The sequence below is a fragment of the Balaenoptera acutorostrata genome, chromosome 2, assembly GCF_949987535.1.
Source record: "Balaenoptera acutorostrata chromosome 2, mBalAcu1.1, whole genome shotgun sequence".
NCBI classification, from domain to species: Eukaryota; Metazoa; Chordata; class Mammalia; order Artiodactyla; family Balaenopteridae; genus Balaenoptera; species Balaenoptera acutorostrata.
Genome location: NC_080065.1, coordinates 114590905 through 114606233, shown reverse-complemented (window position 1 = coordinate 114606233; position 15329 = coordinate 114590905). Strand labels below are relative to the sequence as shown.

General features: G+C 36.4%; 1 protein-coding gene across 1 annotated transcript in view; it reads left to right on the top strand.

Moving 5' to 3' along the window:
* The window catches only part of FBN2 (fibrillin 2), a 224002-nt gene that overhangs the window by 167496 nt on the left and 41177 nt on the right, over nucleotides 1-15329 (top strand). The window contains exons 33-41 of the mRNA XM_057541239.1: nucleotides 186-308; nucleotides 1978-2103; nucleotides 7596-7718; nucleotides 8581-8703; nucleotides 11056-11217; nucleotides 11945-12013; nucleotides 12467-12592; nucleotides 13783-13908; nucleotides 14516-14668. Of these exons, the coding sequence (XP_057397222.1) occupies nucleotides 186-308; nucleotides 1978-2103; nucleotides 7596-7718; nucleotides 8581-8703; nucleotides 11056-11217; nucleotides 11945-12013; nucleotides 12467-12592; nucleotides 13783-13908; nucleotides 14516-14668 (1131 nt within the window). The remainder of the gene's footprint in view (nucleotides 1-185; nucleotides 309-1977; nucleotides 2104-7595; nucleotides 7719-8580; nucleotides 8704-11055; nucleotides 11218-11944; nucleotides 12014-12466; nucleotides 12593-13782; nucleotides 13909-14515; nucleotides 14669-15329) is intronic.

Sequence of the window (15329 nt, the reverse complement as noted above, 5' to 3'; positions counted from 1 at the left end):
ATCATAGGTCTGAGGTCTTAGAAAATTATATAGAACTGCAACTTGACCAGTAAACTAAAATACATTCCATTTGGCCAGTTTTTGGCCAGTTTACATTTAAATTAAGACAAATGAAAATCTTCCTGGGTGTTTAAATATTCCATTTTCATTTCTGAACTTTATTGCTATGTTCCCATGACATGCAGATCTGGACGAATGTTCTAATGGAACCCACCAGTGCAGCATAAACGCTCAGTGTGTCAATACCCCAGGCTCCTACCGCTGTGCCTGCTCCGAAGGGTTCACTGGAGATGGATTTACCTGCTCAGGTGGGTGAGGTCCTGATTTTCATGCAACGCTCTGTATGTTTTCATCATCAGAAGAAAACTGTAGGTAAAGGAGGCTGAAATCACTACCTCTGTTTTTACGCTTGACTTAAGGTGAATATGTATCTTTTGCTTACATTAAACACAAAAACCTGGAAATTTTTAAAAATAATGGCATTTATTACTATCATGTACTCTTAGTGACTGTCATTTCCTTTTATTCATTAATTAACGTAATGGTCAAAACTACAGGCTCTGATGTAGACCATCTGGATCCAGATCTTGCCTGTGCTGCTTACCGGCCATATAGCCTTAAGTAAATGACTTAACCTGTGTGTCCTTAGTTTCGCCATTTTGAAATGGACATGGTGGTAATAATAATAATAAATACTATTTCCCTTTTTCTTTTATATCATTGAATGAATGATATGTTGGGAAAACAGCTTCTTAAAATAAAATCTATGACCTACCCAATCACTGCTATTTATTGTGTTTATCAAAATCTCAGTTTATCACATGGTATTGAAAAGATTAAATGGAATAGTCCAAGTAAAGAGCTTAGAAACATGCATCATCAGAGCTTAATAAATGTGAGTAAATTCACTCTGCATTCCTTGAGGATAAAACATCCACTCATTATATTCATGTAAAAGACTAGATCATCGTGCTGGACTTAAAGAATGATACTTTTAAGCTTGAGAGATAGGTGTTTCTCAGTTGAATTTCAGTGCACACTTTAAACCCCAAATTAAAAGAGAGTTTTTTTCTAATTATTGACATCAAAAACACAGACTTACAGTTTTCTAATGCTTCTTTAAGAAAACATGTTTATTCAGTTGTAAAGCTTCCTTACTTTTAAACCTCGGGTACTGCCATCTTTCTTAGCATGTCTCTGCACCGTGGTGTGAGGGCAGGGGCATGGCCTTGGTATCAGACACAGCTGGACCTAGACCCTGGCTCAGCTGCAGATTAGATCACTGTGACTCCCAGGCATCAGTCGCCTCCTCTGAGCCTCGGGTTCTTCCTCTTCTAAACCTCACAGGGTTGGTGAACTCAGTGAAAACATGAATGTCAGGCAGCTAGCACACTCCCTGGCAAATGTTAGGCCCTCAATAAACATTGGTTTCTGCCCTTCCCCCCTTTTTCCGTTTGATAGAATCAAAGAAATTGTCTTTAAGTTCTATGAATAATACTCATTTGTGTAATTAAAATAAGAATATTTTAATGAGATTGTAATGGCATGAAAGAAACTTTCCTCACTCCCCTAGAGTGTCCCTTACTTGCTTAAAAATACTTGAACTAGTGAAAAAGTTGTTCATTTTAATACTGTAATGTTTTCAAATGAATTAACACCATTTTAAGATTAATTCCAATGTTCTTGGTTATATCTAAATGATGTTGGTGTAACACAGATGCATCAAATTAGCATTAAAGAGAACTGAGACAGATGTGAGAGACACCTCGTTCCTGTTTATCATAATGGAATTGAATGTTAGGGCATAAACAGCTCTACTGTCAAGTTGTATACCCTTATTTAGGTGTATATGGATAATTGTTGTTTGATGTTAATGAGCACTAACTCAAGCCAGTGAGACTGGTTTAGTTATAGAGCGAAGAAAAAAATGTCATGAGATTTGGAACTTAATAGAGATGTAATTTGCTCCTTCAACAGATGTTGATGAGTGTGCAGAAAACATAAATCTCTGTGAGAATGGACAATGCCTCAACGTCCCGGGTGCATATCGCTGCGAGTGTGAGATGGGCTTCACTCCAGCCTCAGACAGCAGATCCTGCCAAGGTGGGTCACCAGGATTCCAACTCATTTCCAAGTTGGATCAACTACAGCAAATGAAACCACAAAAAGGGCTGAACAGGCTCCACCTGGAAGCAGAATACACAGCACATGCTGCACACATAAAAGTCATTTGTTTAAGCATGGATTATTTTGCCGAATGAATAATGATGAAGGTGGCTTTCATCTCTTACGAAGTTTTCCTGGCCAAGAGCCAAGAGTTGGAACTTCGGCTTATTCGTTTTTTTTTTTTTAACTATTTCTTTTTTTATCACTAAATGAATGAAATGTGGATAAACTGTTCAGCTTTTAAAATATATTGTGTACCTCAATCACTGCTATTTAATGTGTTTATCAAAATCTAAGTAGCTCATTTTTGGCATTACCTTTATGCTTTAGTCAACTGTGTGTATGTCTGGGACTGGAAGTCCTCTTCAGGGACTCATCAAGAGCTGCACCTTTTGCTTAATAGTCATGTCTCCTGCCTCTAAGTTATGACATCACCCCCTTTCCTAGAAATGGGACTTCGTGACTAGTGTGATATCTTTCCAAGAAAAAGAATTTGGATTTTCTTTTACATTAGAGACTCAATTCACATTACATAGAGTTTGGGCCATCATTGTGTTCATAAGAGTACATGAAAATGTAAATAAAGGAAGAGGATTGAAAACAATTCATATGCCATAAGGTTTTAACAAAATTAGTGATTCATAGAAAACGTTAAAAAAAAAACTCAGGCTAACTGCTAGCAAAGATTATAAAATGAAACCAGATTACAGGCCTTCCCTACATGAGTATCTAATCAAATGAACAGAAATAGTAAATGCCAGCGCGCGCGTGCACACACACACACACACACACACTTCACCAGCATCAACCAAACAAAACTTATACAATCTGGGGTAGCTTGGAGTAGAGCCTGACTCTGCCCCACCACCAGAAGTGTCACTGAAGAAAGAAAGTATGCCTAAAAGATCATGGAAATTTCCATAAATATCTACCATTAAAGATCATGGAAATTTCCATAAATATCTACCAATTTGGAGAGAATCAGAACGAGAGGATGAATAGGAGTCTCCGGGAAGATGATATTAGAAACTGAAAGTATTCATGCTTCTACTTTGACCTGCTAGGTTGGGCAGAATCTAAACCATTTTATACAAGGCAGCTGTAGAATGAGCTTTATTTTTTTCCTAGTCCTGGTTCCTTCTAAGCATTGAAGTCAATTAGTAGAAACTGTGAGTCAATGTGTTTATGGAATTACATGATTTATTACCCACGTCAGCTGGACAAGAATTGGTGGGAAAAGGGATAAGTTAGCAGTAGCCAGACACTTTTGCCAACATAAAATTTCAAAATTAATCCTTTATACATAAGACAGCATTTCCCTTTCATAATTCTGTTCCATTATTTGTGGCCTAGGGGTCTTCCAAAACTTCTCCCAGAACCTCCCTCAAGGTGATGCCAAATAGTTTCTGTTTACTGTACTTCCTTCTCATGTTGGCTTTCCCAAAATATGTTGTTTCCAGGGAGAGAAATCCCAGTTGCCAGGGCACCTGAGAGTGGCACACATGTAGCTCACCCTGTGCTCCATTTAACCAGAGGCCAAATTTTGAGATCCCCAAAATGTAATTCCATGGTTCTGCCTGTTTCTCCTTGGTTTTGTCTTCTCTCTTTCTATGAGATCTGGCACATCTAGACAGTTTATCCTGAATTTATTACTTTAATTCCTTGATATTTTCCCATCTTATTATAAATTGATGCCCCTTTGAATTGATCCTCTAATCAACATTTTCCACTCAGCATCTACCTCTAATCATAAATTCTCAGAATTTCTATAGAGTTTAAAAAACTGCTGGAGTTGGCCATTTCCCAGTATTCGTCACCAAAATGGGAAAGTACAGAACCTGCAAGAACCTCCTCAGGGACAGGTTAGGACTCCATCAGATGGAGTAAACCCAGACACAGAGCACTAAATAGTATGATTTCCGAAGAGAGAGCAGGGGCCAGGTTCACCAACAAAGAGCCCACAGAGCCCAGTGGAGGTCCTCCCATCCGTATTTCTCCTCTTCCCCCACCTTATGAAACTCTGGGCCACAGAATAGAAGCTATAATGAAACCCATACCCCAAGCTGTCTTCCAAAGAAAGCCCAAATCAAAAGAGAAGGGAGCATGTCGAGAAGCTCCATCTAAACTGTATCAGAGTACAGTTGACACTTGAATAACATGGGGGCTAGGGACCCCTACCCTCAGCACGGGGGGAAATCTGTGTATAACTTGTAGTCGGCCCTCAGTGTTCACAGTTCTCTGCATTCGCGGTTCCATGTCCACACATTTAACCAACTGCAGATAGTGTAGTTGTACTACATACACTGTAGTATTTACTACTGAAAAAAATCCATGTATAAGTGGACCTGCACAGTTCAAATGTATGTTGTTCAAGCATCAACTGTATATAAAACTCTTGAAAGAGCTGACCAAGTAATGTGTAAACAAACTGAAACAACGGCAACTGTGCAGGTGTTCTATGGAAGCAACAACAACAAAAAAGCATACAAAAAGCAGATAAATAATCAATCCAGAGTAGAGGAAAACTACCCAAGGAACAAGAGCAAATTTCGCATAGGTATATTGTACCACAGACAACCTTAATAAAAACATATGATTGAACAAGTTCAAAGTGATTATAAAAACAGAAAAAAAGACAAAAAGAGATATTGCAGAGTTAAAGGAAACAAAAAATGTGGACCAATGCAGCAAAATAAGAGAACAATTAAATAGACACAGCAAAAAACAGAGGAGATGAAAATGTAATTACTACCATAGAGAATGGACGTGAGATAATCACAGTGAAAAAAAGGGGGGGAGGATAAATTAACACTATTAGAGAAAAGACAAAGACCATAAACTTAAGTATAATGGGTGTTTCTGAAGTGAAGAGTCCCTAAAAATTGAATAGAAAAAAAGTATTAAACAACCAAACATTTTCCTGAAATAGAAGAAGGAACTGAATATACAGGAAGAAGTAAATCATTTTTATTTAGCCTTATTGAATTTGTCAACTTAACTAACAGAGATTCTTCAAACTGCAGATAGAAAAGGCAAGTCATGAGCAAAACAAACATTCAGTACCAACACACATTAGAATGCTGCCCTCACAGTTATAAGGACACATGTGACAAGAATGTTATACCTCAGAGTTAGTTAGTTATAAAGACAATAGACAGGGCTTCCCTGGTGGCGCAGTGGTTAAGAATCCTCCTGCCAGTGCAGGGGACATGGGTTCGAGCCCTGGTCCGGGAAGATCCCACATGCCAAGGAGCAACTCAGCCAGTTGCGCCAGCAACTGAGCCTGTACTCTAGAGCCCACGCGCCACAACTACTGAAGCCTGCGCGCCACAACTACTGAAGCCCTCGTGCCACAACTACTGAAGCCCTCGTGCCTAGAGCCCGTGCTCTGCAACAAGAGAGGCCACCGCAATGAGACTGCAACAAAGAGTAACCCCTGCTCACCGCAACTAGAGAAAGCCTGCACGCAGCAACGAAGACCCAATGCAGTCAAAAATAAATAAATAAAATAAATAAATTTATAAAAAAAAAAAAGACAATAGACATATCCTGACAAGTGAAATAATTCAGAAAGAAACTACCTGTGGGCTCTCCCTTCTTGTCTTGGGCAAAAAAAAAACCAAAAACAAAAACAAAAGAAACACACAACTTATCAGCAATGAAAAACAGCCAATCAAGAAATAAATGGAGAAGTGACAATAAAAACATTATTGATTCCTTTAAAGAATTAGTACTAAATACTGTAGAGATTATGGTAAATGCCATGAACATTTAAAAAGTGAAAATAATATGAATAACAAAACTGAGTTGGAAGCATATATGGATGTTAATTGTTAATCATCATTGTATAGAATCCATTAATACTGTCTTAAAATTGTTTGAATTTTAACATAAAGCCAAAAGATGATACAGTTTTAGTGTTTTCATCAATTCTTAACATTAGAAAGCATTTTAGAAGATACTGAGATAATGAAAAATTGATCTGATGCATGGAAATTGTTTCAGCTTTACTCTCTGTGAATATGCATTGAGAAATATCAATATTTGGAATGGTGTTCATACAATTACAATGATAATTCTGGATAGAAGCATTTTTGAGTGATTTTTGTTCTTGCTATCTTATTTTCTGTGTTTCTTATCTTTTCTGTTTCCTATCACCACTTTTCTGTATTGTTCAAATTTCTGAATATGCATCAATTTTATAAAAACAAGACAGTATTCTCTTAAAATACCTTGTTCCATGCGACTTTTATGTTATTTAAATGGAAGTTATTTCTAATAAAGTTCACTTAAAAGTAAAATGCATACGCAGAAGGCTGATAATACAATTCCATTTCAATTTATAGATTAACACAACTCAATTATAAACTAACTTAATGAGTCTTTACTGATTTATATAAAAAGAATAACTTTGTTTATTGCCCCAACACAAGTAAAGACAACTTTACACATCAGTTGAACTTCTAGACACAATTTGAACCATACTTTAAATATAAGATAGTTGAAATGCTTTATTTTGACAATCATGAATGACCAACAGACCCGTTTATACTTAAGATATAACTGTCTCAAGACAGCATTTTAGAATGACTTGTCTAGTCTAGCCTAAAATGGCCTGCCTGGTCTGCATTCTCAGAATATGAGGTAATTTGTGTACAAAAATGTCCATCATCTTCCTATGAGTAGAAATACAGATTACTTCTACAGCTGTACAGGCACACTATGCCTTCATTTTCATATGAATGAGGGAGGAGTAATAACTTCTTGTTTATTTTGAGTTAAAGCTTCTTGGAAGACTTTCATAAACTGAATTTATGATTTCAGTCCAATATAGATATCTTAATGAGATTTGGAGGAATGTGGGGCAATGGATGATCTTATTACACACTACTGGGAAAAAACTTCTTTCCCAGTTTATAACTGATTTTATTATAACAGATCAGATTACATAATATAATTAAAAAAGAAGTTTAAAAAAATTAAACTTAAATAATTTAAAAGATATTTAATATTTAAAATATTTATGTTGTATATTTTGTATGTTATAGATGTTTATAAAACATCTGCTGTTTTCACTTAATTCTTAGAATCTTTGAATTTGTTTTTATCTTTAATTTTTTACAATCTTATTCCTTTAACACGTTCATATTTAATTTCTAAAAAGTTTTTATGCCCTAGGCCGATTTTTTTCTTAACTACTTTACAGCCCAAGACAGTAAAATACTGTCAATAAAATAAGATAATATTCTTTCATATTTCTGCCCCATATGAACATTAGTTGCTTGCCATTTACGTGACATCCCTGGTCAAAGAAAAAGAAAATCTTTTCCTGCATAAAAACATCTGAGGAGATAGAAAAATTTATTAATGTCATACAGTAAATCTAAATGTCTTTGTAATCAAGAGATTACTATTTTTTTTTTCTCCAGATATCGATGAATGCTCCTTCCAAAATATTTGTGTCTTTGGAACATGTAATAATTTGCCTGGAATGTTTCATTGTATCTGTGATGATGGTTACGAATTGGACAGAACCGGAGGGAACTGTACAGGTATGGCCAGTTAAGGGCTTAATTGTGTTCTTATTAGTTGAAATGAACATTTTGTGCTAGATATAGAGGTTCCTCAAATTTCTGCTTAGCCTGCTATGCCTTGGGCTATGCATGTTTTTGAAAAAGAAAATTACATTCTGATACATTTACTGTTTTATTATTTTTTTATTAATTTTTATTGGAGTATGGTTGCTTACAATGTTGTGTTAGCCTCCACTACACAACAAAATGAATCAGCCATACACAGACAGATATTCCCTCCCTTTTGGACTTCCCTCCCGTTTAGGTTACCACAGTGCATTAGGTAGAGTTCCCTGTGCTATACAGTATGTTCCCAACAGTTGTCTATTTTATACATAGTGTCAATAATGTATATGTGTCAATCCCAGTCTCCCAATTCCTCACACCCCACCCCTTTCCCCCTTGGCTGATACATTTATTTTTAACTATGGAATTGATCCACTGTAATATGAACAACTTAATATTAAATATCCAACACGAAATTAGTAAAGTATTTCTTTGTATATATTTATGATGTCCACATATATGTACAAATATATAATACATATGTTTAAGTTTAATTAAGCAAACAGTGATAAAATGTTTTTCTTCAGAATTGCAATGTTTCATTATAATTTATTTATTAAGGGTATTAAATGATATCATCATGAATACTGTGTGACTGATCTATGGAAACTGCTTTAGGTGTATACAAGTATTTCATTTTTATTTCATTGTTCTGAGTCCCTCCTAAAGATTTTTAGTCTACTGACTTGCAAAATTTCCACCAAATTCTTTGGAACAGCAGTATGCACAAGGAAAGTAAAGATGTTAATGTGGGCATTTTAAATGTTTTTCCTAGATATTGATGAATGTGCAGATCCAATAAACTGTGTGAACGGCCTATGTGTCAACACTCCTGGTCGCTATGAGTGTAACTGTCCACCCGATTTCCAGCTGAACCCCACCGGTGTGGGTTGTGTTGGTAAGCAAAAGCTATATGAAACAAATGAATAGAAGTACATAGAGTTAAATACTCATACTCTCTTGTGATGACCACTTAACTACAATTAACTTGAGAACAAAATAGTAGTCCTTTACCTTAAGAAACTCTAGATTACCAAAATATATGGTCACTTTTATCCTGCTTATCTTCCAAGTCATATTTTGAAACAGGAATTTTTGAGACATCTGCTCCCACCACCTCCTCTCACAGACTTGGGAACCAGGGCCCTAGAGGTGCAGTCATTTGTTCAAGGTCTCAGAGCTTGCAAACGGCAGAGCTGAAGCAGTGTCCCGAGTGGCCTGGCTCCCTGTCTAGTACATTGGCCAGGACAGATGTGTTTGAAATGTGGAATCAGTTTTACAAAATGAATATGTTTCAGGTTTATGCATGACAGCTGACAGGCAAGCAGTTAATGGCATTTATAGGACCGTTTCAGGTATATGTTTTTTCAAAACCAAGAAAATATGGAATAAAATTTGAGTTAGCTATGATTAAATTCCCATTAAAATTTCCAGTAAGGTTGTTTGTGCCTTTTTCTTCTGTAAATTATTTTCAAAATGACTTACAAATATAAAAAATTTAAAAGGCTCACTGGATGCCTATGGCAGATAACAAGGACTATTTTTCCTGATACCAAGGGCTAAGAATATGCAAACTCTGTGGGCTTTAGATATCAAATAAAGTAACTTACAGTCCCATACGGAAACATAAGGAAAAATATTCAGTGCCTCATTATCTTCAGTGGCAAGAATTTAGAAGCCATATTTGGAGAGTGGATAGATTGAAAAAGAATTGCAGTTGAATACTGTGGAGTTGACGGATTGGATGTTATAAAGATGGAATGAGGTATACGACAAAATACCATTTATAGAAACGTAAAATGTGCACACGAAAACAAAAACACTAATTTTGCAGGAGCACAGACCAAAAAAATAATATTAAACACATTCATATGGTTGGGTAGGGGATGAGGAATGAGAATGGAGAGCAGGGATAAAAGAGAGAGAATGCGAGGGAAGGAGGAAGGAAGGATGAATGAATACAGGCCTAGTAAGAGCAGAACCATGAGTTAACACCTCTGTCTGCACCTGAGATTCAGCAACAAAAACAAAACCAAAAAAAAAAAAAAGAGAAAAGTAAAATAATAAAAAGCTGCCCAAGTGATTATAATGTGCAGCTGGAGATGAAAACTACTTGACAGACTGAAATAAGGACTTTGGATTTTACTCTGATTGAGGTGGGACATCACTGGGAGTGGCCCGACCTAAGGTAGTGCTTCTGAAGGATGACTCCCGCTATGGTGGGAAAAATAGACTATAGTTGGGTCCAGAGATGAGTTAGGAAACAATTGCAATAGTCCAGGTGAGGGATGATGGTGGCTTGAACTCGGGTTGTAGTGATTTGGAAGCAGTAGTAAGTCATCAGATTCCAGATATATTTTGAAAATAGTGTTGACAGACCTTATTACTGGATGGAATAAGGCATGATAGTAAGGATTCAAAGTTTGACTGCAAGGTATAGGGCCTGAGCAATTAAAAAATTGGAGTTTCTGTTTACTGAAAATGCAGAAGCCTGGGAGAGGATTGGAGCAGGTTTTGTATGTGCGGGAAAGCGTATCAAGTGTTTGATTTTAGACGTGTTAACTCTAAACTACCTTAGACATCTAAGAGGAGAAATCAAATACTAGGCACATGGCAGAAAGATCTGAGTTCAGGGGAGAGGTGAAAGGTGGAACCACAAATTTGATAGGATTTAAAGTCATGGAACTAATGAGGTGATCTAGATGGTAATTATAGATAGAGACAAGACAAAGTCTGAGATTCATGGATCTCTTAAGTAGCCTCCCTAAAGTTGTTACAGACTGGCTTTCCCAAAACCTGCAAAACTCAATGTGCAAGTTGAAACTAAACTGTGGGAGAATGGAGATTATGGGGAGGAGAGGAAGGAGATGGCGTTATCAATATTTCAGTGATAGGATACGTTGCTTTAAATTAACTTATATTGGATTTCACTCCCTTTATTGATAAACTCATACTATAGATTGATTATAGGAAACATTTTTTGCAATCATATTATTAAAGGTCCAGAATGTCCCAGATGAGTAATTGCTTACTGTCTTGTTTAGTCCATGATCTATAGGGATGTCTAGACGTAGAAAAGTGTGATTTATTTAATTCCTGCAACTCAGTCTTGAAAAAGTTTAAAGCAAGAGATTATTCTGTTCTGGGGATTAATGTACAGAGTTTGAATTTCATCATTTGAGTGACCATTCTCCAAAAAGGCATTCTTACTCTGATAAGGACAATTTTAAGCTCTTGTGTTGCCCTGCAGACAATCGCGTGGGCAACTGTTACCTGAAGTTCGGTCCTCGGGGCGACGGGAGTCTCTCCTGCAACACTGAGATCGGGGTGGGTGTCAGCCGCTCGTCCTGCTGCTGCTCTCTGGGGAAGGCCTGGGGGAACCCCTGCGAGACCTGCCCCCCCGTCAACAGCAGTGAGTATGGGACGGAAGAAGAGGAGGGAAACGCTGGTAGCTGAGGACTAGCTGCCCTTTTTTTCTGCTGCTAGGGGGTGAGGGAGGTAGTGAGGGTCAGAACTTTGAATCTGGACTACTTTCCACGACTGTGCTGAAACCAGCCAAGAGTGTGTCATATAAAAGGAATCTGAATTCCTCTCTTCTCACTGTTTTTCTTGATAATGCTAAAAAGAAAAAACAGTTTTGAACCACAATCCAATATGAATGATGATAATATCAATTCTCCCTGGTGTCACAGATAAAGGCCATTCCTGGTTCTTTTCCACAGTTGTTTTAGTTCAGGGTCATAGATGAGTTGTATTCCTCAAGTCCAGTCATATGATGTCTTAAATTGAAATGTATGTCCTCATATGAACATAGGTGAAACTTTTGAATTGTTGAGTCTTTTAGTTTTTATTTACTAGCCAAAAAGGTTGTGATATAAATTGTCTGAAAATAATTTTTTTCTTTAATGAAAAGCAAATGGATTTTGTTATTCTACTTTGTATATAATTTATGAAGTAATGATCTTACTTCAAGTAAAATGTAATGTACTTTTAAAGATAATGTATTTGAAAAGGCGCTAAGTAAAATGTAGATACACCCCTTAGGATGTGTGCTTTGAGCCTGGCAGTTGTTAAGTGCTAATTCACTGTCAGCCTCTTGCACACAGGTATCAAATTTCTTTTTTTCCATTGTTTTGCAGCTGAATATTACACTTTGTGTCCTGGAGGTGAAGGCTTCAGACCTAACCCCATCACAATCATCTTAGAAGGTGAGCATACCTCTAATTGTCAACCAGATTTAAACAAGGTAAAGAACTTACTTTAGAGAAAATCTGGTAGAAAAGTTGGTGTGGAACAGTCCCAACAAGATTATTTTGCAAAATTACAGATGGACAATTACCAGTCTGCTGAATAACCATTTGTAAATCAGAAAGATTTGACCCATTGCAGTGACCTGATGTGTGATTGTTCTGCAGAGAAACTCTTTTTATAATTATCCCCAACTTGAATCACCCTCAGCTTGCTGTAATTACTCTTCTCAGATTATAGCAAAGTTCCATGACAAAGTCAAGAAAGTTCATGGTCAGAATAAACCTCCCATCTAAGCGTGCATTCACTTGGATGTGTGGAAGTCTGCAGGTCTTACAGTATCACATGTTTGAAAGCTTTCATAGTAACTCTTGCCTTTCATGATGGTATCTGAGCTGTCTCCCCTTTTGCAGATATTGATGAATGCCAGGAGTTACCAGGTCTCTGCCAGGGTGGAAACTGTATCAACACTTTCGGGAGCTTCCAGTGTGAGTGCCCTCAAGGCTACTACCTCAGTGAGGAAACCCGCATCTGTGAAGGTGAGATAAATTTATACCTGAAAATTATTAGTGCTACTTAAAACAAAATTACTGGTCAGGCCTGGAGCAAAGGGTCCATCTTTGAATTTTATCAAAGGATATGTTGAGACTGGTTCATAGCTTTTTTCTTTTCCTATCAATGCTGCTAAGTTGTATGATGATAGATAAATTAATTTACATATTATTTGCCACAATTTACCATCATTTTTCTCTGAGTAAATGGGCTGGTAATAAGTGGGGGAAGCTGGAATAGTATGAAAACATTCAGTATCAAAATAAGTTATTAGTTCAAATACCAATAAATTATATTTTATATAGCAAAATAGGTAAGTTGAAATGCAACCATTAGGCTAATATTTTCAGTAACTTTTAAATGTTGGACAACATAGTATGAAGCAGTTCAGAGGTTATGCAGATGCCTTTCTTGGTTCCATCCCCAACTTCTCACGTGGTGGTGTAATCATCCTTTTAGAGGCCTGTCTCCCCACTAGACTGGGAGCTTCTTGAAGCAAGGTCCACATCTATTTCATCTTTATAGCTGCAAGTTCTAGCTTACAGTAGAATTTCAGTATTTATTTATGGAATGAATGAATGCATGCTTCTAAAAAATGAACATTAAACATGTAATGTAATTGTTTCCATTATAACCTTTCTTTTGGAACATGTTAGATAAATGCATTTGGAAGAAATATGATTTAATAAGGAGAATACCCAGCAGCTGTGCTACTTCTAGAATCTCTGAATGGGTGCTAATTTGAAAGGAGCTATAAAGAAAAAGGCTTTCCTAACTGCATTCAGTTTAAAGTTGACACTAAAATTTGGTTTTCAATGACATAAGAGTAAAGTAGCTTTAAAGCAATTCCATTTGAAGAATATGAAATTTCAATTAAAAAGTATAGGTGCCATTTAAGTTATTTTTTGCCACTTTGGAATACTTTATTTTGATCATCTTTATTTTTTAATGCTAGGTTTTTATTCTTCAGAAGAACGACATATTTTATATCTTGTAAATGCATATTTGGGGGCATTTCCTATGTAATTGCTTTAAATTCTAAATTTTATAAAAGTAAGATAAATTCTATAAAAATATGAAATTGGGGAATCAGCCATATGCTTTGTTCAGTAGTTTAAGTGATATAAATTCATGGGGAAAATATCTACTAATTAATGGATATTCTTGCATCCTCTAGATATTGATGAGTGTTTTGCACATCCTGGTGTGTGTGGACCTGGGACTTGCTACAACACCCTGGGAAATTACACCTGCATTTGCCCACCTGAATACATGCAGGTCAATGGAGGCCACAACTGTATGGGTAGGTAAAGGTCTCTGAGATTGATTAGGTTACAGTTGCTGGCTTCCTGGCCAACAGTTATCTCTCAGATACTTACATCTCAGAATTATTATTCAGAAAGTTTGGAAGTTAAATCTTTATGAATAGTGAAGTATTTCAAAGTCATAAACTTCTGGGTCTGTATCATATTTTTGAACTTTGGCTACGTAGTTGCATGTTACAAAGCATGTCAGGTAGAAAATTTCATCAAATATTGTAAATATATATTCTTAAGTAATTTTTATTTTCCATTCATGTAAAGTGAACATTAATTTATGAATAAGAGAACATTTAAAATTTAACATGTAATGCTTTTTAAATTAAATAAATGCATTTGAATAGAGAAGTATCTATTAACTTTGTCCCCCCCCCAAGAAAATTGTAAATGAAACCCCTTATTTAAAAACAGGAAAGATGCTTATCTAAAAATGATTTGTGTTCAGCTTAAGGAATTATTTAAAGATACCTCCAAACGACCGTGAAAATTTTCAGAGTTAATCGAGGAAGTTTGGTGTGTCCAGGTGTGTGGGGTTTGCTATTAGCTGCTTGCTGATAGGATCGGTTGGCTTACTTGTTTTTCTCTATGTAGACATGAGAAAAAGCTTCTGCTACCGAAGCTATAATGGAACCACTTGTGAGAATGAGTTGCCTTTTAATGTGACAAAGAGGATGTGCTGCTGCACGTACAATGTGGGCAAAGCCTGGAACAAACCTTGTGAACCATGCCCAACGCCAGGAACGGGTAAGCACACAGCTCCTGCTTCTGCTGCAGGCCGAGTCAGTGACACAGGTATACATGTAACAGTAGAGGAAAAGCAAAAAGTACTAAAAGTACGGAAAGCAGACACACTCCGTTCTGAAAATACCCAAGAGGTCATATGGCTCGGTTTCTCAAGCAGCCCTCTTTGGGATTCAAACACTAATTCCTGAGATGTCTGTTGAGTAGGAGTCTGGATCCTGAAGATAAGCCCCATTGCTGAAATTAAAATTTATAATGCTAGTCCATTTAAACTCATTATCTTAAACCATGCTGCTTAATTATTCTTTTATTCATAAAACAAGTATTTATTGAGAAACTATTGTGTGTCATCGTGCTATATTTAGGTGTCATTTTGATTTAAAAATTTGTGGTCATTTAAAGTCCAGCAAGCTCAGTAAGTATCTTTTTAGTTCAACCTTGGAAAATATGCAAAAAATGGATTTGATGAGCAAACTTAACATAAAAGCAATGTAGTGTCAAAGTTTTCCTTATGCATCATTTCCCTCAAACTTACCTGAAATTTTTAGGCAGAAAAGAGAGCTGGTCTTTACACAGTAAAATTTTTCTCCAAGCACAGATTCTTTTGAAAGAAAAACTGAACGGTAATACAGACAAGAGCAAAAAAATCGTCTTAGAATTGTTG